This window comes from Euphorbia lathyris, chromosome 10 (assembly GCF_963576675.1).
Source record: "Euphorbia lathyris chromosome 10, ddEupLath1.1, whole genome shotgun sequence".
NCBI lineage: Eukaryota > Viridiplantae > Streptophyta > Magnoliopsida > Malpighiales > Euphorbiaceae > Euphorbia > Euphorbia lathyris.
In genome coordinates, this window is record NC_088919.1 from 19,959,239 (window position 1) to 19,985,802 (window position 26,564).

Genomic DNA, 26,564 nt, shown 5'->3' on the forward strand with positions numbered 1-26,564 from the left:
GTGGTTCCCGCATGAAGGTATTATTCAACATATGCTTATAGTAGACTTCTCTATTCAACTCAACAGCTTGAACTTAGTATCCTTACCATAAAAATTATTTTAAAGGCAACAAATTCCCAGAAATTTAGGAAACGGTGAATCCAAGCTACAAAAATAGGTGAGAATGAGACTAACTTGCAAGACATGAAACACCAATTAATAGCAACCAAATGCTTGCGACATAAAATGTTATAACTCTAAGTTTTCCTTTTTAACTCTGAACTAGATTAAATCCCCCTGGCACCTAATCCTCTCGATCTCTCAAAGACATGCAGCTTATATCACCCACTTGATGTCATCTTATTCAATCAACAAATCTCACTTAAGCTACTTCTCAATTTTACCAAAGATCAACACTGACCAAAAGTACTTCTCCAGTCATTCTTGTCATTTTTACTTCTATAGATTTTCAAGAGAAACATTTTTCAAGTTCACTCTACACGTTTACAGCATTCCAAAGTTGAACAGTTCATATATTCCCATGTGACAACAGGTGGTTGCCATTTCACTATGTAGCGCAGGAATGATGCCAACAACCACATGAAAAGTGCTAGTAACAAAAAAAAAAGTTACAATCAAAACAAACACTGGAGATATTATCATCTCCTATGGAGGATAACAAATCGAAAATTAACCTAAATTCATGTGTCTAGACAGCAATGCTACTTTCCAAGTAAAAGGTGCTCCTCAAAGTTGCTTTTATCTGTCGTTCTTTAGCAAAATCCAAATTCCATTTATCTGTAGCTTTTAGAATTTCAATGAAATTTAATTTTTCTTTTTTAAGTTACCCTTATCTTTGGGATTTAGAAAGTTTCTTGAGATTTAGAAAATGTATTTTAAATCCATTGTTTAGAACCAATTAGATTTAAGTTTATGGATTAAACAATTTTGTTATATAACAAGGGTAATTTAGTCTTAACCACTCAATTTTATCCTAAATTTAATGCTAATTAATTGTTCCTTAATCCCTGTGAACAACAAAAGTGACAGATAAAAAGGAACTAAGGGAGTATTTTGTTGGCACAATTAGACATTTATGATTTAAGCAGTGGAGCACCAAAGGCGCATTATGAATCAATTAATTAATCAAACAAACAACTAGAAGATTTCAAGTTTATGATTTTCGCAGACACATCTGTTAACTTGTGGAGCAATAAACCCATAAATAGATTCTAGGATGCAAAATGAAACCTTGAAACAGCCACTGCACTGGATGATGCCTATATTAGTTAAATAACCCCATAAAATATCATAATACTGAAGCAAGTAGATAACAGACGACCTTACTGTTAAACCTTCCTCTCTGGATTACACCAAAGCGATGCTGCTCATCCACCACTGCTAAACGTAAAGCAGAGAATTCTACATTGTCAGATATTAAACTGTGAGTTCCAATGACCATGGAGATGTCTCCATTTTGGAGATCCTGTAAAATGAGCAAATTGTTTCCTCGTAAAGATCGTTATTTACAATAGAGCAAATCAGTTAATTAAAATGCATGCCTTACGAATCACCCGCGCCTGTTTCGATGGTGTTGAACCTGTTAATAATGCAATAGAAGGTTTTAAATGGTCATCCTTCACGGTCTCTAGCAACTTTAGCAAGTGCTCATAATGTTGGACTGCAAGCAATTCAGTTGGAACCATGAAAGCTGCCTACAGATAAAAATTCAGCCATGATATGCTTAGATACCAATTCCATGCACAGATAAATAAATAAAAATGATTTAGTAACAAGAAGACATAATTGTCAACAAATGTTCTGCATGTAAAAAATAAAAGAAAATTATGATATAATTTCCAACAAATGTTCTCTAAAAATAAAGCAAATTATCAAGCTATATTCACTATCTCAATCCACATAACATTGAAGATATTTCTATGTTAATTGAATCAAACAGATAAATATTATAATATCATTATGAGGCCAACCTGATAACCAGAACCAACAACTTCCATACATGCCAAAAAAGCTACCACTGTTTTTCCACATCCAACATCACCCTGAAAACAAGTATCAAAATATTAGCAAATGAACTCTTTCACAATTTCCATATTCTCATATTCCATCAAGTTCACCAAGGACTAACATCTGTTTAATACTTGACTAATCTTTGTTTTCTTTATTAAGAAGTTTTCTTCACCGGGCAAGGATACACATATAAGAAAGAGTAGTCACCACAATCTCTTCACTTTTCTCAAAAAACCCAATTGACAGTTCTCCACTGCTGCTTCTTTTTCTATCATTAACCACAGAACAGGTATTTAGGAAAATTCCTTCTCATCCCTATATACGCTGGTCAAGCAGAAGATTTCATATGGAAAGAATGTCGCAGAAGTAGATAAGGTAGAATAATATCAAAGCAAATATAACCTGTAACAAGCACTCTGACAAGGGATTTTCAATTTCTATGCAACTGGAATGGTACAACAGTGGAAATGTTGTGCATCTATCGCATCCTCTCTTGCATAGAGAAGAGAGTCAACATACTTCTTCCAAAATTTAGTGCCTTCCCTAGTCTACAACACGCTAAAATTTAACCTAGTGTTATAAAAGAATGAATTCTAATTACTAGAGAACAAATGACATTTAGCACATTGGGAATATAATTTCCATAGTTACAAGTTCAATAAAGAATATGAACCTTAAAACAACTATAAACAGGTCCTTTACTGTTAATCATAAAGCATCAAACAAATTATTTATAATTTTCAACCTGCAAGAGTCGATTCATTGGAACTGGTCGCTTTAGATCCCATAAAATCTCTGAAACAGCAGTCAGCTGACTAGAAGTAAGGGAGTATGGTAGAGCCTCAAGAAATTTCTTGGTGAGACTGGACCAATCCTCCACATAAAGAGAATTTAGTACAGGTTTTCTATATTTGTCCAGTAATCCCTCTTTCTCCATTCCTGTATCAAGACCTTCAAGCATTTGAAACAAGCGTCCTAACTGTACAAGAGCATATACATAAGAACCATAGATGACCATAGATAAATAAAACCTAAAAGACGATCAGCATAGTAACTTACTGTCAAAGAAAAAAAATATGGTAAAGAAAACAATCTTGAAATAAAATCATTTACAAATTTGCAATCTATGGTAATCTGGCAATAGATAGATAGATGATCTCCATCTTCCTTATATTCCCAAGGTTGTATATAATTATCATTGTGGCCATAGTCCCAGTTCTAGTTTCAGGCCTAAGGAAACAGCTCCTAATAATTCTTTTAATTTTTTACAAGAGCAAATACTCAAAATAGTTTGACAGTTAGAATGCCGATACTTCCAAGGAATTTTACTTTCAGCGTCAGCAATAATATGCTGTCACTTACCATGCTAAAACGCACTCCACTTATTTTACACCTTTTTTAAGCAGCAAATTATTTATGTGCAAACAGGGGGAGAATAATATCAATTAAAAGCTGAGTTAAGGTGCAATGATCATTACCCATTACCATCAGGTAATAGATATTATGTGCTTCTAAAATGGACATGGCATAAACTTGATTTAATGCAATTTTTTTAGAAAGAATCAGAGGGCATTAAGGATAGCAAAGTATCTAGTGGAAAAACAAGAATAACATAGGAGAATTTCCTACAGCAATCAAATAGAAGAAATTATCACCTGTAAGTAAAAGAACTCATCGAATATAAACCTTCTACGAGCTGAATCAGCCTCCTCTGCACTCTTGGGTTTGTGAATCCCAGTGTATGCCTACATTTTCAAGCAAATCCACAAATTTTTGTTAATACATGCTTTCAGGACATGAAACAGGGTCATACAAGCACAAAAATCACAAGAATTACCATACGCATAATTAAATAAGGGTGCTTCGGAACTTCAATTGAATGACAACGGTTCACTTAGTCAATGAAAGCAACATCCAAAAGTAGGAAATAATAGAACACAAGCTTCAAATCTAAGCATCTAAACATATTAGAAAAAGGAAAAGTGAAAGTTCTCTTAAAGCTGAAATATAAAGCCCTCTAACCATATTCTTCAAAATCGTCGAACCATTTTAATTGATACGATATAAGCCTATAGAACCAGATCAAACTTGGGCTTTGAGGAGCTTATTTTGATGTTTTTTTCCCACCACTTTTATGTTTCTTCTATTGTTAATAAAAATTCTTGGTGAAATGCAAAAAGATTTTTTCGTCTCCCATAAAATGATGTTATTAACTTTCCCATCAACCATTGCAAAGTGCATTTTCTTCGAATATCTTGGTAATAATCCCGTATTATACTTAAAAGCTTTAGAAGGAGCCCTAACTTGCCACTGATGCATCCTATAAAGACGTAGCTGCATCACAAAGCTTCTCATATAAGGCAAGACTTTGAAAGCTAAATTAATGCAATGACTAGCACGAAATAACCTATTACAGAAAGGCACTTATGAAAAATCTTTCACTGACAACAATTTTTAAGTATGCACGACTTATTGGTTTGATTGCACCCATGGTGCTCCAAATATAAAAAATCATCAAACTTTTCATTTGATTTCTCATGTAGTCCTTTTAACTGGATTCAGGCAATAAAAGTCAATGGACACGTGAATGACATGCCAAACAAAATTTTCAGGTGGATTAAATTTAAAAAAAATGACATGTCACTAAACCCAACTCACTTAAACTGACCCAACCCGTGTTAAAAGGGGAATGGGTCCTGATCTTTTTTTTTTTTTTTACATAAACGTGTTAGGTTGGATTTGGCGAGATATCATTTTGTTTTAGTTTCTAATCCACGTGAAAAAGTATTTTGACGTGCCGCCCACATGTCCATTCTGGTGACTGTTATTGCAAGAATCCGGTCAAAATGACTACAAGAGAAATCAAATGCAAATTTGGATGAGTTTGGTGCTCAGAAACAAAGCTTTGCAGCATTGGCATTCCATTTGGATACTTGAAGGACCATGGATGCAATTAACCCATGACTTATCAGGTTCAAATACAAATTCTCTCTGCTGCCGGTCACAATCCTCACCTGAGATGGTAAATAACAAGTTCACTTCAGAAACAAAATGGCTTAATTATTCTGCAAAATCCCACAAGTCTCACCAGCATCTCTTCAAACACTTTGTAGTTCTCTTCCTCTACAAAATATTTTACATGTTTGAAAATCCCTTATATAATTCTGACCCTCTCCAAAAAGCCAATATCGACATAACCATTTTATGCTCGTATTCAGGGCATATAAAACAATAATAAAAGCTAATGAGTAAATAACTTGCATAGACCAGTGATTATCTGGACCATTTCACTTGTATGATTTGAGAGCCCCCTCATAACAATAGCAGTTGTAATTACATAGAAGGTTATTTTGTAGCCTAAATGTTTAGCAGATCTAATCCACCTGTGAGTGCATGTAGAGGCAGAAAAGGGTTTATAGATTTTGAGTCTTCGGAATTACTTACTGCCATGTTATTATGGGACCCAGTAATAATGCCAGTTGCTATTTCTCGGATACTGCATAGCATGTTCAGTGGTAGCAATCATTCAATCTAGAAAACAATTCTGGTTCATGTTTTAATATGAATTTATTTTTGTAGCGCTTTAAGGTTCTTCTTGCAGATATAGCATGATAGGGTTTCATTTTTTAGATTTTCATAAGAGTTCTAATTATCTTCCCCATAATTTTCTCATATTTTATCCAATTAATAAATTCTTATACCTATTATATAAAACTCGCTGTTGTGGATATGCCTAAGAAACTGAATTTGAAGACAACATATGCAGTTTTCCAATTAGTGCTGTTTAGGCATTGAAAGTGCACCTTGACATTTTCTCAAATACAGTTTACACTGTTGTTCAAACTGTAGCATTGTCTAGTATTCATCCTAATTCCTCAAGAACTTCACCATCCATAACACTTGGAAGAAACACATGATTAAAAAATATTAATAGCACCAACACATTATTTACATCTATAGTCATAAATCACAACTAACAAGATGAATCAATTATCTGGAGCGCTGAATAATAACTGTTAGTCTCATTAAACTTAATTGTAAGAATTGAAAGCCACACTGTGAAGGATTTTTTCTTTTTCTTTTTCTTTTGAAGGTTCAAAAGAGAGCCATTAACTTCTCTAAAAATATAACTAAAGTGCGCCGAGAAAATCTAGGACACAGCAAACAAAACAGAAAATCTAGGACACGGCAAACAAAACGTAAAAACATAGTACTTACATCATGAAGATGTAAAAGTCTGAATTCCTCTCTGATTTCTTTTGGAATAGGATCAATATCGAGAGCCAAGGCTAGTACAGCTCTGAAACATAGAAAAAAATATCACCAGTTTCACTTCAAAAGCCCGTATTAATAAATCATGCAAGGTTAAGTAAATGCAATAATCAAAACCAACACCTCACAAATTATTGTCAGAAATACATACAAATACAGCAACAAAACGTAAACCCAACTAGTTTGGAGCAGCCATGTGGAACCCTCTTTTCTTCTCATTCATGTTAAGAATATGATCTTCAAAGAGATCATATTTAATGTTACAGAATACAGCTATTATAGATTAATTATTGGAATTAGAATAAATGTGTTTTATACTCTCTCTATAGCGTAGCATCATGTGTGTGTGTGTATATATATACACATATATAACTTAGTCATTAGGATTATAGTGAATACAAAGATTGTTCCTTTCTATTTGTTGTATACATGGTACCAGAGCCTCGCCTTGGCTTTTGTTTGGGTTTCTGGGGTTGAGCTTCAGGGAACTTATTATCTTCCATGAAAGGAGCAGACTTCTGTTCCTTGTGTGAAACTTTTTTCAACTTCAACTTTTCTCACCGCCCTCCTCAAATAAATTCCCCAGCAGCAGATCGGTGGTTCTGCAAAGTCCGGTCTCCGTACTCCGTGCGTGTGAGTACACGGATCGCCACTTCCTCCGTTATCGTGTGGTCGACTTCCTCCGTCATCAACGACCACACACCTGAGGGTGTGTGGCACATCCTTTTCTAGCGAAAGCTTTTGCTCCAGCATCACCTCCATTGCTCCTCTCTGCCTGTCCGGTCAGCTTATGTTGATTCTTGCTGTGGTGGTTTGGGCTTTGTTTACAGAAACGTATTTGTGAAGGTTGGCTTCCCGTTTTTTGCTCTATTATTTGGTTTGTGGAGAGTTGACTTTCTTCCATTCTATTTTGTTAGTTTGTGGACTACTGTGGTGTTGATTTACTTTCCCAGTCTTGATCACATGCACCTTAATGAGCATGTAAAATTTGCTCATTCACCGTTAGATCTAGGCTTATTAGAATCCTAAGGTGGAGATCCAAAGCATCCTGAGGCTTAGATTTAATAAGCCTATATCTAACGGTGAATGAGCAAATTCACTTGCTCATTAAGGTGCATGTGAAAATTCCTGAAGGGCTGATTTACTTTTCGTGTGTGAACGTGGTATTCTTTGTGCTCTCGACTAGTTTTGATATTGGGATTCTGCTTTGAATTGAGGTCGACTATCTCCTTGTTCCTTATTCCGTTGGGCTAATATAGAATTTGAACATGATTTCTCTGGTTCTGCGGTGTTGCTATTGGGTGGTATTATTTTCTGTTGGGATTTTCAAATGGCAGAATTCTGTGCACCAGAGGTCGATGTATCTTATTCAACTACATTAGCTAATGCGGGTAATTGTGTTGCTTCCTTATCCATGTCCTCTCATTGTTGGGTTATTGACTCCGGCACCACTGATCACATGACCAACAATTCAAGTATTTTATCAGAATTTAAATCTTCGTCCTCCTTGCCATGTGTTAATTTAGCTAATGCCTTCTGCTTCAGTAATTGGGTGTGGAACAGCTTATCCTACAAAATCCATTAAATTGTCCACTTTTTTATGTGTATCTCAGTTCCCTTTTAATTTGTTATCAGTTGCCAAACTTACCAAAGACTTGAATTGTTGTGTCTCTTTCTTTCCCGACCATTGCATTTTTTCAAGATCTTGAGATAAGGCAGGTTCTTGGTAGGGGGACAATAAAGGATGGATTGTATCTTCTTGATTCTAGCCTTGTGTCTATTTCCAAGATAATGGTATGTGCTAGTACCTCTCCCTCTCTTCTTAAACATCATTATCAGTTTGGATCCTCTTCTTAAAATATTACAACAACTTTGTCCAAGTCTTAAATATGAAAATATGTTAGAATGCGAATCTTGTCAATTAGCAAAACACCATAGAGTCCCTCATCCCCCTCACAAACAACAATAAACGAGTCGATGTTTCCTTTCAGTTGGTCCATTCTGATATATAGTGCCCTTCTCCTGTTTTGTTAAAACTAGATTGTCATTATTTTGTGATCTTTGTTGATAACTATTAATAGGTTACATGGTTATATCCTATGAAAAATCGTTCATAATTATTTTCCATTTTCTGCGCTTTCCATGCTGAAATCCGCACTCAATTTGATAAACTTGTGAGGTGATAATGCTAAAGAATATTTTTCATCTTCTTTTAAAAACTATCTTTTGCAAAATGGCATTACTCATCAGTCTTCTTGTGTTGATGCTGTTTCCACTACTTACTCATCACAAAATGCTAAAGAAATCGTCACTCACAAGTTGCCTAAGCTCTTATGTTTCATATGAAGTTTCCTAAACAATTTTGGTTGATGCTGTTTCCACTACTTGTTCCTTGATTAGTCGTATGCTCCTCTAGTCTTAAAGGTCAGATACCTTATTCTTTGCTTTTCCCTTCGCAAAAGTTGTTCCCGCTCACTACTAGAGCGTTCAGGTGTACTTGTTTTGTTCAGGACGTGAAGCCTCGGGTATCCAAACTCGATAAGTTCTAAGTGTCTGTATGGGTTATTCTTGTCAACAAAAAGGTTATTGTTGTTATCCCTCTTTAGGTCGTTATTTGGTGTCTGTATGCTAACGTTACCTTTTTTGAAGATACTATTTTCTTTAGTTCCACTTTGTCTTCTTCTCCTTCTCCATTCGGTGACTCTAAGGATGATTATCTTGTTTATACTATAAGACGACAAGTGGATTTTGTTCCTTCTCAACATGAAACGAAGGTGGTCTATGTTCCTTCTCGACCTGTTGTTCGTCAAGTTTACTCTCGACGGTGCAGCATGCGACTGAAGCATCCTCTCACCAGCAACACTACTGTTCCTCCTCCAGCTTCGCCTCCGGATCTTAGCCTTGACCTTCCTATAGCTCTCCAAAAAGGTATTCGCACCTACACTTTTTATGTTTCTTCCTTTGTATCTTATAATGCCTTGTCACCCTCCTCCGAGTCTTTTGTAGCCTTCTTAGACTCTGGTGTTGTTCTCTCGTCTCTTACTAAAGCATTGACTCATCCTTGTTGGCAAGAGGCAATGAAGGAAGAAATGACGGAACTTAAACATAATCATACTAGGGATCTTATGGCTCTTCCGCCTGAAAAACGATCGAGAAGTTGTAACTAGGTGTTCACTATGAAAATGAATCATGATGGTTTTGTTGACCAAATTGAAAGCTCACTTGGTTGAAAAGGGTTATGCTCAGACATATGGCATTAACTATTTCGACACATTTTCCACAGTTGCCAAACTCTCTTCGGTCTATTTGTTCATTTCATAGGCCGCTACATACAATTGGGCACTTCATCAACTCAATGTTAAGAAGTCCTTCTTAAATGGTGATTTACACGAGGTTTGGAGCAACCACCTTGGTTTGTTGCTCAAGGGTATGGGAAGGTATGCAAGTTGAAGAAATCATTGTATTTCTTAAAACAATCTCCCTATGATTCGTTTGGAAGATTCAGCGCAGCACTAGTTGAATTTGGCCATGTAGAAGTGCTTATGATCAATTTGTTTTCTTTACGTCGTCAAGTCTAGATGTACTCTATTGGTAGTGTATGTTGATGACATGGTGATCACTGGAAACGATGCAGTTGGAATTACAAAGTTTGGAATAGAAGTTTCCCGTACTAGCAAAGGAATTTGTCAAACTCAGAGAAAATATTGTCTACACTTGTTAAATAATGCCTGATTGAGGCAAAGACTTGTGGTGCGTCTATAATACCAAATGTGAAAGTAAAAAAGCTGAAGACGGTGATTTACTTGAAAAGCCTGGAAAATATAGAAGAACTGTTAGAAAGTTGAACTAACTCACATAACCCGCCCTGATATAGCCTTCCCAGTGAGTGTGCTAAGCCATTCATGTCGTTTCCTAGAACTTAGCATTAGGATGCATTTGGCCGTATTCCGAGATATCTAAAGGGTGCTCCAACATATGGTATGCTATACCAAATCATGGTCATCACACTGTAGAAGGTTTCACAGATGCAGATTATGCTAAAGATCTTACAAATAGACGTTCTACCACCGAAGGCAATCTTGTATCTTGAAAGAGTAAGAAATGCAAAACCCTAATACAAGGTTGTGACACAGACCATGTGTGAACTTGTAGGGCTACATCATCTACTTGTGAGATTGGATTTACTCATACAGAACCCATGAAGTTGTGATGTGATAATAATGCAGCCGTTTATATTGCCAATAACCATGTGTTTAATGAATGAACCAAGCACATAGAAGTTGACTATCATTTTATACGAGAAAAGTTAGAAGATGATAATCACAAATCCACATGTCAAAACAGGGAGTCGATTAGCAGAGTTGTTTACTAAAACTTTACTAGCGACTCTGATCAATTATATTTATACAAAGCTAGATGACCAACATCTATACTCTTTCGTTGCATAGCATAGTATCATATATATGTATATATAGGGATTTATTTGTTGTTCTTCAAACTTCAGAACCTATGGTGACTAAAAGCAAGGGCTCATTAAGAGAGAAACCCTTCAATCTCTTTGTTAGAGCATAAGTCAATGTGATTAATGAATAGCATGCCTAATGTGCTCTAGGGCTGCTGGTAGGGTCAGGTTGTCTCCTTGATTGAAGGAGAACCTTGTATATATATGTGTATTGCTCTTAAATAAAATATATCAATGTAGCCTCTTAATCTACATGGTATCCCATGGATTTCTCTCTATTTCCATGGTCTGTTACATGGTACATGGTATCAGAGCCTTGTTTTGGCTGCTGTTTTGGGTTTCTGGGTTGAGATTCCAGAATTTGTTTTCTGCCTTGTAAGCAGAATTTCTGGGTTTGCATTTTTGGATTGTTGACCAGAGTCTGAGTTCACCTCAACGGATTGTCGTTGTTCCTCTTCCGCGCTGTCGACACTCTATTTCCGACCTGTCTGTCCAGTTAGTTTACCGGTGAAACTCCTTTTGTGCAATGACGTTGCTAGCAGCCTCTTGCGTGTTGCTTCGACTGAGTTTTGCTTGTCCGCTTCCGACAAAGCTTGATGTCCTCTGTCGTCTCTCATGTCCGATTTGTTCTTCTAGGTTGCGTCTCCCGAATTATGTTTTATATTCCAAAGTATCTTGAGTTTCTTGTTTTGATTTGTATTGTATTTAAGACTATATTATAAGCATATCTATAGCAAGCTGAGCATTATTTAAATCCATGCTTCAGCTTGAGGGGGAGTGTTAGAGCATAAGGCAATGTAATTAATGAATAGCATGCCTAAGGCTGTAGGGTTGCTAGAGCTGCTGGTAGGGTCACGTTGTCTCCTTGATTGAAGGAGAACCTTGTATATATGTGTATTGCTCTTAAATAAAATATATCAACGTAGTATCTTAATCTACATGGTATCCCATGGATTTCTCTCTGTTTCCATGGTCTGTTACACTATTCAAGTAACTTTGACTGAAATTCTTTCTCTGACTGCCCCTTATCCATTCCAATAAATATAATACATACAGCCAGTAGAAGAGCTTGCAACTGCTGCACAATTGCTCATTTGTGGAGTTATAAATGTGACAGGAAGTTTAATTACAATAGAGGACATTGAAGACACTTAACACACTTAGTAAGACATCGTACACATCTAGAATACTTAGTAAAAACATGTTGACACTTAGGACACTAGGAAGACAAATTAAATATACAAAAATAATAATATTATTGGCTGTCTACTGTCAGGGCATAACATTAGGAGGAATGAAGAGCGTTGATAGAAGTAAATCCATATACTACAACAGGATAAATCTCAATTCATATGCATTCTTGATTTAAAATTCCTATCAACATTTCATCAAGAAGTTACATAAGCTCACAGGACTCTTATTAATCCAGAAAACTAGGTTGATGAGAAAGGTTTAAGAACCCCTTTTTTTCTTGAAGTACAAAAGCTTTTTTTAATAGTAAAAAAGCCATTCTGAAAACTCTCTAGAAAGTGGCACATCAAGAAATTCAAAAAAATAAATAAATAAATAAAGGAGAGCAACATAATAAGAGGATTAAAAGACTATTTCAGTGTCTGCTAACAATAAAATCTGAAGAAGAGGTGGCATTATAATAACATTGCATAGGAAACACCAAAAGGAATGATGCACAAACCTTGCAATAATGTCCCTAAGAAAATTAGGATTTAGGCCTCCTTTGGATGGGTATATAGGGTATGGCCTCCCTTCTGGATGAAGAGCTGGATTGTTACCATCTTTTAGCACATCGATATTATACTCCCTTATTTCATAGTGATCTTTGGCACCCATAGTTCTAACCTACAATATAAAAACAACAAATAACCACCAAGTCTTGATATGCTAAAAAAAATGAAATCACGCGAAAATCAGATGGTAACATCTGAGAGGAAATTATACACAGAAATTGCACTTGATTGCATATAGAAGAAAAGTAAAGCCTATATGAAAGTTAATTTATGCAAATATCATATCAACTATATCTAAATGGACCACAAAGAGAATAGCATATGTTGAGCAGATGCACCATCTAAACAGTGGCCATAAGTTGGATGGATCCAAGAAAATACCATAATAGTGTCACATATATGCGAAGGAAGAAGGACTAAAGTAGCTATTTTACCATTCCTATCAGCTATTCTGTCATTTTGCATTCTGTTATTGTTATTTTCTGTTTTTTAAATGAAAGATTGGGACGCGATTAAGAGGTTAGACATCCCAACTAGGTTGGCACCCCTAATGCACTTAACCAACCCTGAATATTATTAAAAAAAAAATAGAAAATTACAAAAGAGGGAGAAAATTAAAGGAAGTTATTGTTATTTACTGTTATTCCTTCCCTAAATAGCTCTGTGAGCTGTATACCTTTGGTAAAGGTTAATTAGTTTGTTAGCCAGCTGTCCTTCTAGTACAGCTGTGTAACCGTTTCTTTTGTCTTATTCTCTATTTAAGAGAATCATCCTGTACTAGCTAACCATGCAAAAGACTAATGAAATCACTCTTCTTCTAAATTCTTCTCTTTCCTCTCTCACCTCACTCTTCTATTCTCTTCTATTTCTGATTATTCTCTTGTCAGAATTCTAGATCTGACATTGGTATCAGAGATCCTCTCCTCCAGCCACCCATACCTGAATGGTAAACAACAGTTATAAGAAAACTCGAGCAGCACAAAAGGAACAAACACTAGCTATGGAAGCTATAGAAGAACAAATCCAGGCATTAAATGCAAAGCTGAAGGAACAAGCAGGCTTACAGCCACCAACGTGGAGGCACTAAAATCTCAGTTCAGTGATGTACAAGTTGCCCAAAACCTGCGTTTGGACTCAATCCAATGAGATCAAAACACAGTGCAATACTCCATTGAAGAGGTAGTAAAATCTTTAACCACTATCGCTCAAATGCTTTAAACTAATCAACCTACCTCCCACCCTTCTAAAACACCCCAAGCTCCTAATCATTCTCACAAAGACAAAGGAAATTCTCCTTTCATTCTTGTCAATCTTGAAAGGTATATTAGGAAATTATCGTGAGCATAACAATATTGAATCTTCTAATAGAGCTCTTTATTTCAATAAGATGTTACCCAAATACGCTCATCCTTATTTTCATGGAACTGAAGTGGAAGCTTGGATGAGCAAGTGCGAGAAGTGTTTTCAGCTGTTTGAAATAGGTGCATAGAGGAAGCTGGATTTGGTGGATCAAGAGCCAAGATGTAGTTAACTGGGAGATTTTTGTGGAGGAGATAGGCAAAAGGTTCTAGGAGACCGAGACTACTGAAATGGTGACATTTATACAGCCATTAAACAGGCCAAATATCAAGAAACACACCTTTAAAGAAGTTATGGAGGAACCTCTTGAACAGGTTACACTCTCCATTCATGCCTTGGATGGAGAATTGACATATAACACTTTCAGGTTGAAGGGGGTTATAAACAAGAAGCTTATCATGATCCTTACCGATAGTGGAAGCACACACAGCTTCTTGGATCAAAAACTTGTTGTTGCAAAGAAGCTACCTTTGGTGCAGATTCACAGTAGCAATAACTGTTGCTGAAGACAGCTCTTGGTTAATACCAGGTGTGACGATTGCTCATGGACCATGCAGGGAACGAAGTTTTCCTTTCCACCGAGGACCTTAGAGTTGAAGGATTATGACATAATATTGGGCTCTGACTGGATGAAGCAACACCCACCAGTTACATTTGATTTTGAACTCCACATATTGCTTATTCACAAGGATAAGAAGAAAGTAGCATTGAAAGCAATCAATGAGGAGATCAAATTGAAGGCTATGACTTTGAAACCCATTAATCATATGGTCTCCCAGCAATGGAAAGGAGTGACATCAAGGCTTTTCCTCATGTAGACTTCTGACTCCAATCAAGCCAGAAGTCAACAAAGAAGACAATTTACTTCAGGTACCTCCTAGATTTCAACCCTTAAGTACTCAAGACCAAGCACTATTTCAGCCTCCTACCAAATTATCCCCACATAGGACACATGACCATTCCATACCGCTAGGCCCTATAGGTACTCTCATTACCAAAAAAAATGAAATAGAAAGACTAGTTTCAAAAATGCTAGAAAATGGGGTTATCCAACCTAGTCAAAGTCCTTATGCCTCACCTGTTTTGCTTGTTAAAAAAAAAGGTTCCTGGAGATTCTATGTTGACTAGAGAGAGTTAAATAAGGCCACAATTAAAGATAAATTCTCTATCCCTATCATCCAAGAGTTGATTGATGAATTGTATGGAGCAAAGGTGTTCTCCAAGATAAACTTAGAGCTGGTTATCACCAACTTAGTATGAACCATGTTGATGTACTCAAAACTGCCTTTCGAACTCATTCCGGTAAATATGACTTCCTAGTTATGCCCTTTGGCTTAACCAATGCACCAGCCACATTTCAGTCCTTAATGAACACTATTTTAGCTCCTTATCTAAGAAAATTTTTCCTAGGGTATTTTGATGATATTCTAATATATAGTCCTCACAAGATGATCACTATCAGCACTTGCAACTTGTGTTTCAATTGCTTGCACAACATCAGTTGTTTGCTAACGCATCTGTAATTCTGTATTTGGTATTTCTACAACTTCATGTTACATGAACACATATATATATACACAATCAGTATACTGCAATTACCCCTAAAGTCAATGAGTCAACTCTATCCTAGAGTCAAGGAGAGAACTCTATCCTAAAGTCAATCTAAGTGTGCTGTAGCAGCTCTTCAGCAGTCTACAGCATACCATTCCTTAATTACAGCATCTAAATGTGACTTTGGAGTTCAACACATAGCATATATAGGTCACATCACATCATATCTGCAGATGGTGTGTCTACACACCCTACAAAAGTTTCTGCTATGACCAATTGGCCCATGCCAACATCTATCAAAGAGCTCAAACGATTCCTAGGCTTGACTGAGTATTACAGAAGATTTATCAAGGGTTATGCATAGTTGAGCAGACCTTTAACTTACCTTCTCAAGAAGGATCAATTCTACTGGCAGCACTTTGGTTCAGCTTAAGGAAATCACGTCAACAGCACTTGTTTTGGCACTTCCTGATTTTCAGCAACCTTTTGTTTTGGAATGTGATGTCAATGGGGTGGGAATTGGTGCAGTACTTATGCAGCAAGGGAGACCAATCTATTACTTGTCCAAAGTTTTGAGTACAAGGAATCAAAGACTCCCAGCCTATGAGAGAGAATTCCTAGCCATCTTACAAGCCTGTACTACCTGGCGACACTACTTGGAGAATTCTACATTTATAATCAAAACTGGTCAAAAGTTGCACACATATTTGCAACACAAGGGAGTATTAAAGCTTCTTGGTGTAGACTACACCATTTAATACAAAAAAGGGGTGGAAAACAAAACAAGGTTGCTAATGCCTTGTCAAGGCAACGGGGCAAGGTACCTAATCCTTCTTGTCAACTCTTAGCACTTTCTATGACAATTCCAACTTGGATGCAGGACATACAGCAATCCTATGTGGGTGACAATACAGCTCAGAATCCCATTGAACAACTTATCATTCAACCATCTTCCCATTTGCCATATTCCTATTCTAATAGCTTATTGAGGTACAAGGGAAGACTTTATATTGGTAGTCACACTACCCTATGTAGTCAAATTATTGAAGCCTGATACAATTCTCCAATTGGAGAACATCCTGGAATTAAGGGAAAATTGACAAGACTGCAGCTTCATTTCACGGGCCTCAAATGACACAATCAGTTGCTACTTGGGTGAACTCATGTGATACTTGTCAGAGGTGCAAAGCTTATCCTCGGCTGCTTCAACCACTCCCAATTCCTGAAGGAGCTTGGCAAGATATTGCCATGCATTTCTTAGAAAATTTGTCTAACTCTAGTGGTTTTGACACCAAATTATAGTGGTGGTGGACAGATTTTCCAAGGGAGGGCATTTCATTGCCTTGTCACATCCCTTTAACGCTACAACAGTGGACAAGGTGTTCATGGACAACATTTTTCTTTTACATGGCATGCCAAGAACAATTGTCTCAGATAGGGATCAAATAAACACTGAAATATTCTGGAAGGAGTTATTGAAGCTATTAGGGACACAACTGCACTTCACAAGTGCTTCTTGTTGAAACACCTTTCCACATAATTTTGATTTGACAAAATTGTTTAAGTATAATTAAAAACATATTCTAAACACACTAAGTTTAAATGCTTTGATTTATTCTACTAATGTGTTTGTTCAATGTTGAGTTAAATTGTTTACAAGACATAAGGATTAAAAGGCCCAAGCCTAATACAACAGTCAAAGCCCAAGTCAAACAGTTCAATACAACTCGGCCCGCGTTTATCAAAACGATGTCACTGTGTACCAAAACGCAACTCAGCAAGAGAAGGATCTAGAAGACCTTCAGGGAACAACTTCGGAACGAAGCTGCTGAGTTGGTTCGACAAAGCGTACAAGACAGCAGCTGGCTAAGGAAAACTTCCAGACAAACTATTTCTACTTTGGGTAAAGTTCAGACGACACAGTATGCTGTCCAGTTGACTTTACCATAAAAGGAGAAACATTCTGCCGAGCTGACCAAAAGCTGACCGAGGACAGAAGATACACAAATCTGATTCTGATTGGCCGAGAGCTCTGAGCAAGTCAGGATGACAACGACAGGAAGTCGTTTCCCTCCAACGGTTATTTCGAAATTCGAAATGACCGATGCCTCAAGACGTATTTCTTACCTTAAACTCCTTATATATATTGCTTGCTTAAATAACAAAAAACTGACCAAGTAAAGAGATCAAGCTGAGTTGTGCGCATCGAACATCTGAGCTCAGGAATAGACTTTAAGTGCTATCTCCTGACTCAAGTCAAGAAACTGACCTAGTCACCAGTTGACTAAGCCAGTATCTTACTGATTACTCAGCGCCGCTGTTAAAACCTTTTCTCTTGAGAAAAGAAGTCTGCCCTAAATTATTAAAAAGTTTAAATAGTTCCTAACCCCCCCTTGGAACTATACTTGTAACGTTATAAGGGACCAACACTTCTCACCCTCAATCTGATGGTCAGTCAGAGCGGCTGAATCAATGCTTAGAAAACTACCTACATAGCATGTGTTTCCTACACCCTAACAAGTGGAGTTCCTGGCTAAGCCTCACAGAGCATTGGTATAATTCCCCATACCACAATACCATAAAGATGAGCTCATTCCAAGCCTTGTATGGCACCACTCCTAAATTACCTATCCTACCTCACCATTCAACAAATGTAATTGTTGTTGATTCCTTCCTTCAAGAGCGGCCGAAGTTGAATTCTTATCTGCACAAGTGCCTCTCTGCAGCACAGAATCGAATGAAGCAAATCAAAGACCAAAAATGCACTAATAGGGAATTTCAAACAGGAGATTGGGTATTCTTGAAGTTGCAGCCTTACATGCAGACTTCACTAGCTTTTCTTAGCTTTATGAAGCTCTCTGCGAAGTACTATGGACCATTTCAAATCATTGAACGAGTTCGTAAGGTTGCCTATAAACTGCAATTGCCCCCAATTTGCAGAATTCATAATGTGTTCATATTTCCCTACTTGAGAAAAAGGTGAATCCTTCAAATCCTCCTATCACTACACTCCCACCTATCAAGGATGGCGAATTCTTCCCTGAACCTGCCAAGATTATCAACTCCAGACATGCTTACATAGATGAGTCTCTATAACACAGTTATAGCTGCAATGGGTTGGAAAGTATTGATGCACCTAGGAGTCTGAAGCAATGCTCCAAGCTCAATTTCCTGAGTTCATGCGTTGTTGGGGACAAGAATCTGCTAAAGGAGGGGTCTTGTCACATATGTGCAAAGGAAGGACTAAAGTAGCTATTTTACCATTCCTATCAACTATTCTGTTATTTTGCATTCTTTCTATTATTGTTATTTACTGTTATTCCTTCCCTAAATAGTTCTGTCAGTTGTATACCCTTGGTAAAGGTTAATTAGTTTGTTAGCCATTTGTCCTTCTAGTACAGCTGTGTAACTCTTTCTTTTGTCCTATTCTCTATTTAAGAGAATCATCCTGTACTAGCTAAGAATGCAAAAGATTAATGAAATCACTCTTCTTCTATCTTCCCTTTCCTCTCTTACCTCACTCTTCTCTTCTCTTCTATTTTTTATTATTCTCTTGTCAGGATTCTAGATCTGACAAATAGACACAAAGAAAAATGGATACAGTGGAATAAAATGTGGCAGAATTAGATAATTAGTGAAAATGTATACTTTAGACAAAAGGTTAAATGATATTGCCTTAAGGTATTGTTTATAGAGACAGACAATAAAGGCAGGTTACAATATGTTTTAGCTTAACAACTTCTTGCAATAAATGAATTCAACCAGGAAAAAAAATTCCCACATGACAAAAATTGGAATATAGATAAAATTTATCAAAAACATGTCAAAGATAATATATAAAAGCTATTCATGGGCCTTACTTTCAACTAAAACTTTTAGGTCAATAGGCTCCTTGACATTGTATCAAAGCCTCTTATACCAAGTGGTCGAGGATTCAAATCCTAGCAACCCCGTTTCTTAGTGGAATTTCAACATATAGTAGGATGGGCCTGTATTACACATGCTTCAAGCACAAGGCACATTTGCAGTGCAAGGTGTCTACAAAAATCGTTCCTGGGTCTTATCTATCAGTTTAAACTTTTCGATTGGTTCCTTGACAAAACAAAATGCATATAACAACATATATAAGCATCAAATTCACATGGTTTTTTGTTTTATTAGAATAAATAAAAATGAAGGAAAGGAACATTAGGGAGTTGTATGATTCTATCTCCTTACTCTTCTACAATTTAATTCATAGATTTTGCAATCTTACAACTTGCAAAGTATGGAACAAAATATAAATTACGTGTGCTGCCACTTTGTCAAATTCCAGACCATCAATTAAGTGATCCATTCACCTTAATTGGATGATTAGAAAAACAGACATCCAAATTAGAAATCTATGACTAAAAACATTAACTCTACACCAAGGGGCATTTCAGAAAAAGCGACCTATGTTAGAAGAAAAGTCTTTTTGTCTGGAACCACTTCAATATTTTGTAATCTATCTATTAGGCTTCTCAGAAACAAAAATTATACGAAATCATAGGCTTCTAGGAAAAAAAAATTGAGAACGAGTTGACTTCTATGGGAGACTTGTTTGTTTGTAGTGCTCTGATAGTTCTTTTACATTTTTTATCAACTGCGCAAAACCCTTTTTTCCCTAAAATAATCAGCCAAAAACTCATCCTTTATTAGGCAAATATGCAACCTGGCTTCTGATTCTAGATAATAAATATTTCACTTCATTCAATGTAATTCATATTCAACCTGGAGCATTAATTTTCTAATTTGTAACCCTAGGTCCCTATTTATCATAGCCCATCCACCACAAAGGCAAATCTCAAATGATATAAATACAATGACTTCTAAAACAGAAGGAATTTGAACTTGGCCATACTTTCCCTTGAATAAAGAGGCTTTTAATCCAATATTCTTAGTCTCACATTTCGGAAATGAACACGTCTAGTGTCACCTTGTCAGCAATTGTGAAGATTGACTAGACCACATAATTAGGTCTCTTTTATTCTGCATCAAAAAGTGACCACCCCATGACAATAAAATTATCAATAGTACCCAAGTATTAATACATAAAGTTTCTTCGCATTTATTACAGGACAAATGTCTTTTCTCGGCTTATTGCAGCCTTATGCTCAAGGGGAACTAAGGTTCCAGATTTTACTTGCCGGTGTCAGGATAGCTTCACCGGTGAAGTACTTGTTTCACCAATTCATTTGTAAAGATAACAATACAACACTTTCTTGAGGTTTATTGGTATCCAACAAAACAAGTGTACTTGGCAGATAACAAAGAATGGAAAAAAACAAAAAGGAGAGAAGACGAAAAGCTTGCCTAATGATAACTTATTATGAAAATACTGACCTAGGGCAGCAAACTATCTTCTGAACAATTCATGTTTAAATTAAAACACTTTGGAAAGCAAATAAATCATCCAACCATGGAAAAATTAACTCACCTTACCGCTAACACAAACGATATCTCCGCAATTATGCTTACTTTGAAGACTCATGAGAAAAGGTTGATATGTGAAACGAGAGCCACGAAAGAACTTCTTGAGATGCAAATAAATTGTATGCTTTGATTTATGATGTACAACCTCACAACCCACAACTACCTCAAAAACTGAAAGGGAATAACTAGCTTTAACTGCCCTGCAACAGAAATGGAATCAAGAACCCCTATACTCATAATATAAAAGGTTACAACAACCACAAAAGTATATACCCCATACAGGGACAATAGAGTAAGATGATTACGTACATCATGCCTAATAAGAATGCTACTTACTGTCAAAAGAAGAAAAAAAAAAAAGTAACTAGTAAAAACTGGCCTAAAGATTCTCTAATTCACATATCAAGATCAGTAAAGCACTTGAGAAATAGTTTTAAAATTTTAATTCCAAAGAACTAGAAATAAGAAAATCAGTCAAAGGAATAAAAAGGTTAGTGTGAAGCTAGGAACTGTGCATTCACTTTCACATATCCACAATTATACGTTAACAACACTAAATTCCCACATGACATGGTGGACAAGCTGGGCATGCAATCAGTCAAAGGAAAAAAAAGGATGGGGTGAAGCTAGGAATTGTGCATTGGGTTTCACAATCCACAACTAGACATTTACAGTACTAAATTCCTACACAAGATAATGGATAAGTTACACATGCACACAGAAGCCCCCTCCACTTCAATATCTTAATTTATTTTCTTATTCAGCAATTTTAAACAACTATGACTTAAATTTTACTAAAATTCAAAAGATGAATACGGGTTGCAGGTCCAATTGCGAGCAACCTTTGCAGTATGTATACTCTCACCCTGCAGCTAGTAAAAAGGTCACATTAATCATCATTATAAACTTACGGGTAAAAAAAATTTATGGTCACTAAATTAGGAGTTTTGTGCACCGGAACTAAAGTATTTTTTGACCCAACAAAGTCACCAGTAGCAAACTGGTGTCAATAAAGTCACTATGTCCGGATCCAACGATCTGGACCACCAAAAAGTTGCCGTGGCTACCACGTCAACAACACCTCACGATATGTTTGACACATGTTTCCATGTGGAAATCAAAAAATAAAAATAAAAAAATGAATTGGCTCAATTTGAAATACGGGTTAGGATATTCACAAAATATTTTTTTAATTGCCACGTGTCACCATGTGGCTGCCACATGCCATACATGAGGTTTTGTTGACATGGAAGCCACATCAGCTTTCCAGTGGTCCAAATTGTCGGTCTGGCCATAGTGACTTTATTGACACAAATTTGCTACTTTAGTGATTTTATTGGGTCAAAAACTACTTTGGTGACCATTGTGCACAAAGCCCCCCTAATTTAGTGACCCTAGAAACTTTTTACCATATACTTAACCAAACAATTTACAGTATGTACACTCCCCTCAGGTAGTAAAAAGGTTAAATTAATCATCATATGCTTAACCAAACAACTTGATCAATTATCTTTGCCTCTAAAAGAATACTTTTGTGTCAAATAACAGTGCTACTGATAATTTATATCAGATCAAGTATTCATGATACAAAAATACAGGTTTCTCTGCTAAGTTAATTCTTATGTGTCATGTGTGAAGCCCCCATCTCTAAAGACCATAATAGCATGATCACCATAATTTACATAATTGTAGGAGATATTTTCTGTGGGGTAGTTACAAAAATGTGTTTATAAAAGGTAAATATGACTGAAGTATAAATGTTACAGGTCTTAGAGTCATTGAGATTGTATCTTTGAGCTCAGTTCTCTTGGTACTGCAATCCTCAATAAATAAACATTAGAAATGGCTCAGTCGCGGATGTAGGCAAAAGTTGTGGCTGAATCACACATATCTCTATGTTTCTTAGTCTTTTCTTTAGTATTTGTTTCTGCTGCAGAGTTACCAGTTTCAGTTTGCTGTTACAATTTTACATCAAGAGTCAATGAGTTTACTGAATTAAACTCGTTGCTGTGGGCTTGAACAGATTCCCCATCTCTCATCTTTAGCACATACAACTGTCATAGTTGATGAAAATCTTGGTTATCAACAACTTCCCTTCATAAACATTCTTCAATTTTTTCCAATTGTGTGAATTAGTAATGTTATTAGCTGTAAATTGTGAATCAGTTTCGTAATGTTTACATGGGTATCTGTAGACTATATGTGTGAACATGCTAAGCTGTAATAGAAGAAATTAAGGGATTAATCACAGCAGCAAATTTGGGAGCAATTACAGCTCACGGCTAAGGGGTTAGTATGACTTTAGTAAATGTCACATGCTGTCTTCGAGTCATATTGGATTTGTATTGAAAACCTCAATCAATAAACATTCAATGCCTCTTAATAATGGATGTAGGTCGAACCACATATATCTCTACGTATCTTGTTCTTTACATTTAGTTTAGTTGCTATCCACAAAGTTTCTTGTATCAGCTTGGGCTCATTCTTTCAACTCTATTGGCCATATCAAGGTAATGTTCTTAATCAAACACCAAGAAATAAAGCTTTGGGTTTTTATTAGGTAGAATCAAGTTAGAACCCCATAGGATGGTGAGATTTATGAACATGTGAGAACAACGCCAAGATTATAACTTGGAGATGGACAAAATGGAAAAGATATATCAAAAGCTCTCTCTAATCAAAGGAAAGATAAATAAAGTATCATCAAAGCTTTCAAAAAATAGCATAAGCTCTTATTCAACTAAAAAAGATGGTGATTAAAATTTTCAGGAAGTAATATTTACAGACCTGGAAGATAAAACTCTCCCAACAGATATTAAGTATTGTCCATCATCAACTCCAACTTGTGCATTCTGCAAATCCGCATATGTTCGAGGGAAATGGTGTAGCAATTTTCGTAACTGCACTATGAAACAAGAATAAACCCATAGCAATAGCATTCTTCAAGGATAAAAATTAGAAAAGCATTTACTGTTCAAATAATATTCGTCAAGCCTACCGTGTGAAACCCACAGTTCTCCAATTGATTGCAGAGTCTCTTACTTAATCCTAGTATACAACTGATAGGCGAATCAAGAAATGAATCAACTATAGGTGGTTCAGGTTTAATATTGGTATGAGATTCATTCTCAGTCACTTTATTATGATCTAAGTTTTCCTGTAGCTCCAAAGCCATGTGTTCAACATAGAAAGGTGGAGCATCTGAGGGAAATCCTTTGTGACCTTCAGGTGCTAAAAGGCTCTTTATTTCAGACGCTTGTAAAGTCTCATCATATAACTCCACATGGGGAGAAGTACCCAAAGTAATAGAAGGAAATCTTTTACGAGCCAGGGAGGCATCAAAATGATCAGCAGCATCTTTAAGATCCCAATCGGATTGCTTTTCAGCTTTTCCATTCAGAATAAAATCATGAACACCGCTATTGCCCATTATCACTGATACCTAAAAGAAAGCACATTGCAACTTAAGGAACATCAAGAGTAATGAGAAAAAGAAGATTTTGAAGCGTTCATGTAAAGCAAACATCAAACTCTAAGAGCAACTTGGAACGAAAATAGTAACGCATTCATCAAGTCATCCACACATTAAGTAGATTTACCTTATTAAGCAACCGTGACCTATCAGAGATGCTTTGCACATCCACTAATTCATTCAGCAAGTTATCTGCAAACTTATGCTTGGATCTGGAACAGAGTCTTGATATGTTTAAGAAAAAATTAGTGAACCTGCAATAAACCAACATAACTTAAACTGTAATACAAAGGGAAAAAAAATCTCACTTCCTATCCTTTTTAAGAAAGAAAAGTGGAGAAGACCAAATGTACCTCATTCTTCTGTACAAAGGATTTCGATGTCCACTACCGGATCTCAAGACAGTCAGGATTCTCAATTGTTTCCCACAACTGCACTGAAAAATCATTTCAGTAAACATCATTGTCAGCTAAGGTGTTGAAAAATGAAGAACCCAAACAAAATACATATAACTTTTAACAAGAGAAAACCAAAATAAGGGGATAGTTGCTATGCCAAGACATCTTTCATATTTTCAACCTAAATTCCAATAACAACACCAAACTAGTGAAAACCAAATTAAGAAAATGTTTTCCACATATTTCACGAGAAGATGGGCTTTCGAATTGTCAGTCTCAAAGGTAAAAATTTAATCATAATAATAATAATAATAAAAGAAGTTATGGACAATTCCTCCCAACATAAAGGTGTCGTCAATAGCACAAACTAGAACAAGGAAGAAGAAAATGATCTGATTGGAGAAGTAAACAAAAGTAGAGGAATATTAGGCAGTGAGAAACATGAAACAACACCAACGTACATTTTAAAAAAAATGCGAGGTACCTGCACAGATGACAGTGTAAGCGCCATGTAAAACTGAAAGAAGCTCACGGAATGAGTAGGACATTCCTGACCAGCATATGTCCAAAAGACCTGCAGAAAAACAAAAATGAAAATTTGAATTCTGCGGCGGTGGATAATTTATACAGCAGCTTTGAGCTTGTGACGATTCCATTGAAATTAATAAATTCAATTGAAAGGGTAATAAAGAAACTGGGATAATACCTTAAAAGACCTTAAACTTGGTTGAGAACTCCAAATTTTGATTACTCTTGAAACGAAGTAGAGCGCAAGTAAGGAGAGAGCTCACCTGCAGATTCGACAAGCGGAGGCAACAGAAAAAAGCCCACTTACCAACAGTAGCACTTACTAGTTTGTTAGACATCCCACTGTGGTTAAATGGCGAATCTATACTTAAACATTGTGAGTGCAATTCTTACCCTTGCCTTTTTGGACGGGCTAGACCTTTGTTTACGTGTATCAAAGCCATGATTTAATACGGGTGTTGTTAAATATAGCCTCCATTTTCCACCCCTAGTCCCGTGAAAGGACGAAAATACCTAGCTTTTGGGGTGGAAAATGGAGGATTTTTTTCTCTCCCGGCACGCGGGCATGAGGTAATCACGCCTCACCAGGTGAGGCGTGATAGCCTCACGCCCGCGTGGCTGGGTATTAAAAATTACGAAATTTAACTCGGATTAACCTTTTACAAATAAAAATTAACAACATAAATATTAAAATAAATTAATAACAATAAAATAGTACATATAATCTCAAAAGTGTTAAAATGTGAGGCTATATAATAAGTTCTAGTAAATAAAAACATATATCAGTTCGCTCGGCGTCACGCATTCATAAACTCATCCATCTCGCTCCTAATAAGTGGAGCCTCCTCATCATTTCGCCCGATCGCTGAGTGATACGCCACAACCAGCTAACCCACTGCAAAAAAAAAAATATTAAAAAACAAACACATGTAAACTAATAATAAATAATAATAAACTTACATATTCGTTGTTGGAGCGGGCAAGCTGGACCGGTCCATCCTATGGGGCATGAAGGAGATGAGGATGTGAATATCGCATGTACCAGTCCATGTAAGCAGCATCACAGGCAGTGGGATCGTATCCAACTGGCCGGCATCTCCTCCGATCGATGCCCCGAGCCGATGGAAATCTCCGCCAGGTATCATCAACTGTGACAGAGGAATGCATGAGCCTGTACGATAAAGACTTCCATGGCTGTATTGCTCTATCAAGTCTAATACGCTCAGCCGGGATAGGCTGAGTATATCCGACCTGACGTAAGGCTCGATCCGGCATATACGGCTCGACAATGTCTCTACACCGTATCCAACCGG

General features: G+C 36.5%; 1 protein-coding gene across 2 annotated transcripts in view; it reads right to left on the reverse strand.

Annotated features, from left to right (window-relative positions):
- The window catches only part of LOC136208639 (ATP-dependent DNA helicase homolog RECG, chloroplastic), a 30,189-nt gene extending 4,598 nt beyond the window's left edge, over nt 1–25,591 (reverse strand). Inside the window, exons 1-14 of one of the 2 annotated variants that reach the window (XM_065999721.1) lie at nt 25,430–25,591; nt 25,208–25,297; nt 24,679–24,756; nt 24,453–24,579; nt 23,852–24,295; nt 23,641–23,753; nt 20,858–21,053; nt 12,438–12,601; nt 6,229–6,310; nt 3,666–3,755; nt 2,756–2,989; nt 1,971–2,042; nt 1,542–1,694; nt 1,322–1,465 (exon numbers count right to left, since the gene is read on the reverse strand). In XM_065999721.1, coding sequence (XP_065855793.1) covers nt 1,322–1,465; nt 1,542–1,694; nt 1,971–2,042; nt 2,756–2,989; nt 3,666–3,755; nt 6,229–6,310; nt 12,438–12,601; nt 20,858–21,053; nt 23,641–23,753; nt 23,852–24,295; nt 24,453–24,579; nt 24,679–24,683 — 1,824 coding nt within the window. In that variant the 5' untranslated portion in view covers nt 24,684–24,756; nt 25,208–25,297; nt 25,430–25,591. Of the gene's footprint in view, nt 1–1,321; nt 1,466–1,541; nt 1,695–1,970; nt 2,043–2,755; nt 2,990–3,665; nt 3,756–6,228; nt 6,311–12,437; nt 12,602–20,857; nt 21,054–23,640; nt 23,754–23,851; nt 24,296–24,452; nt 24,580–24,678; nt 24,762–25,207; nt 25,298–25,429 lie in introns of both variants that reach the window. The other variant, XM_065999720.1, reaches the window with a different exon arrangement.
- Between the last annotated feature and the right edge of the window lie 973 nt (nt 25,592–26,564).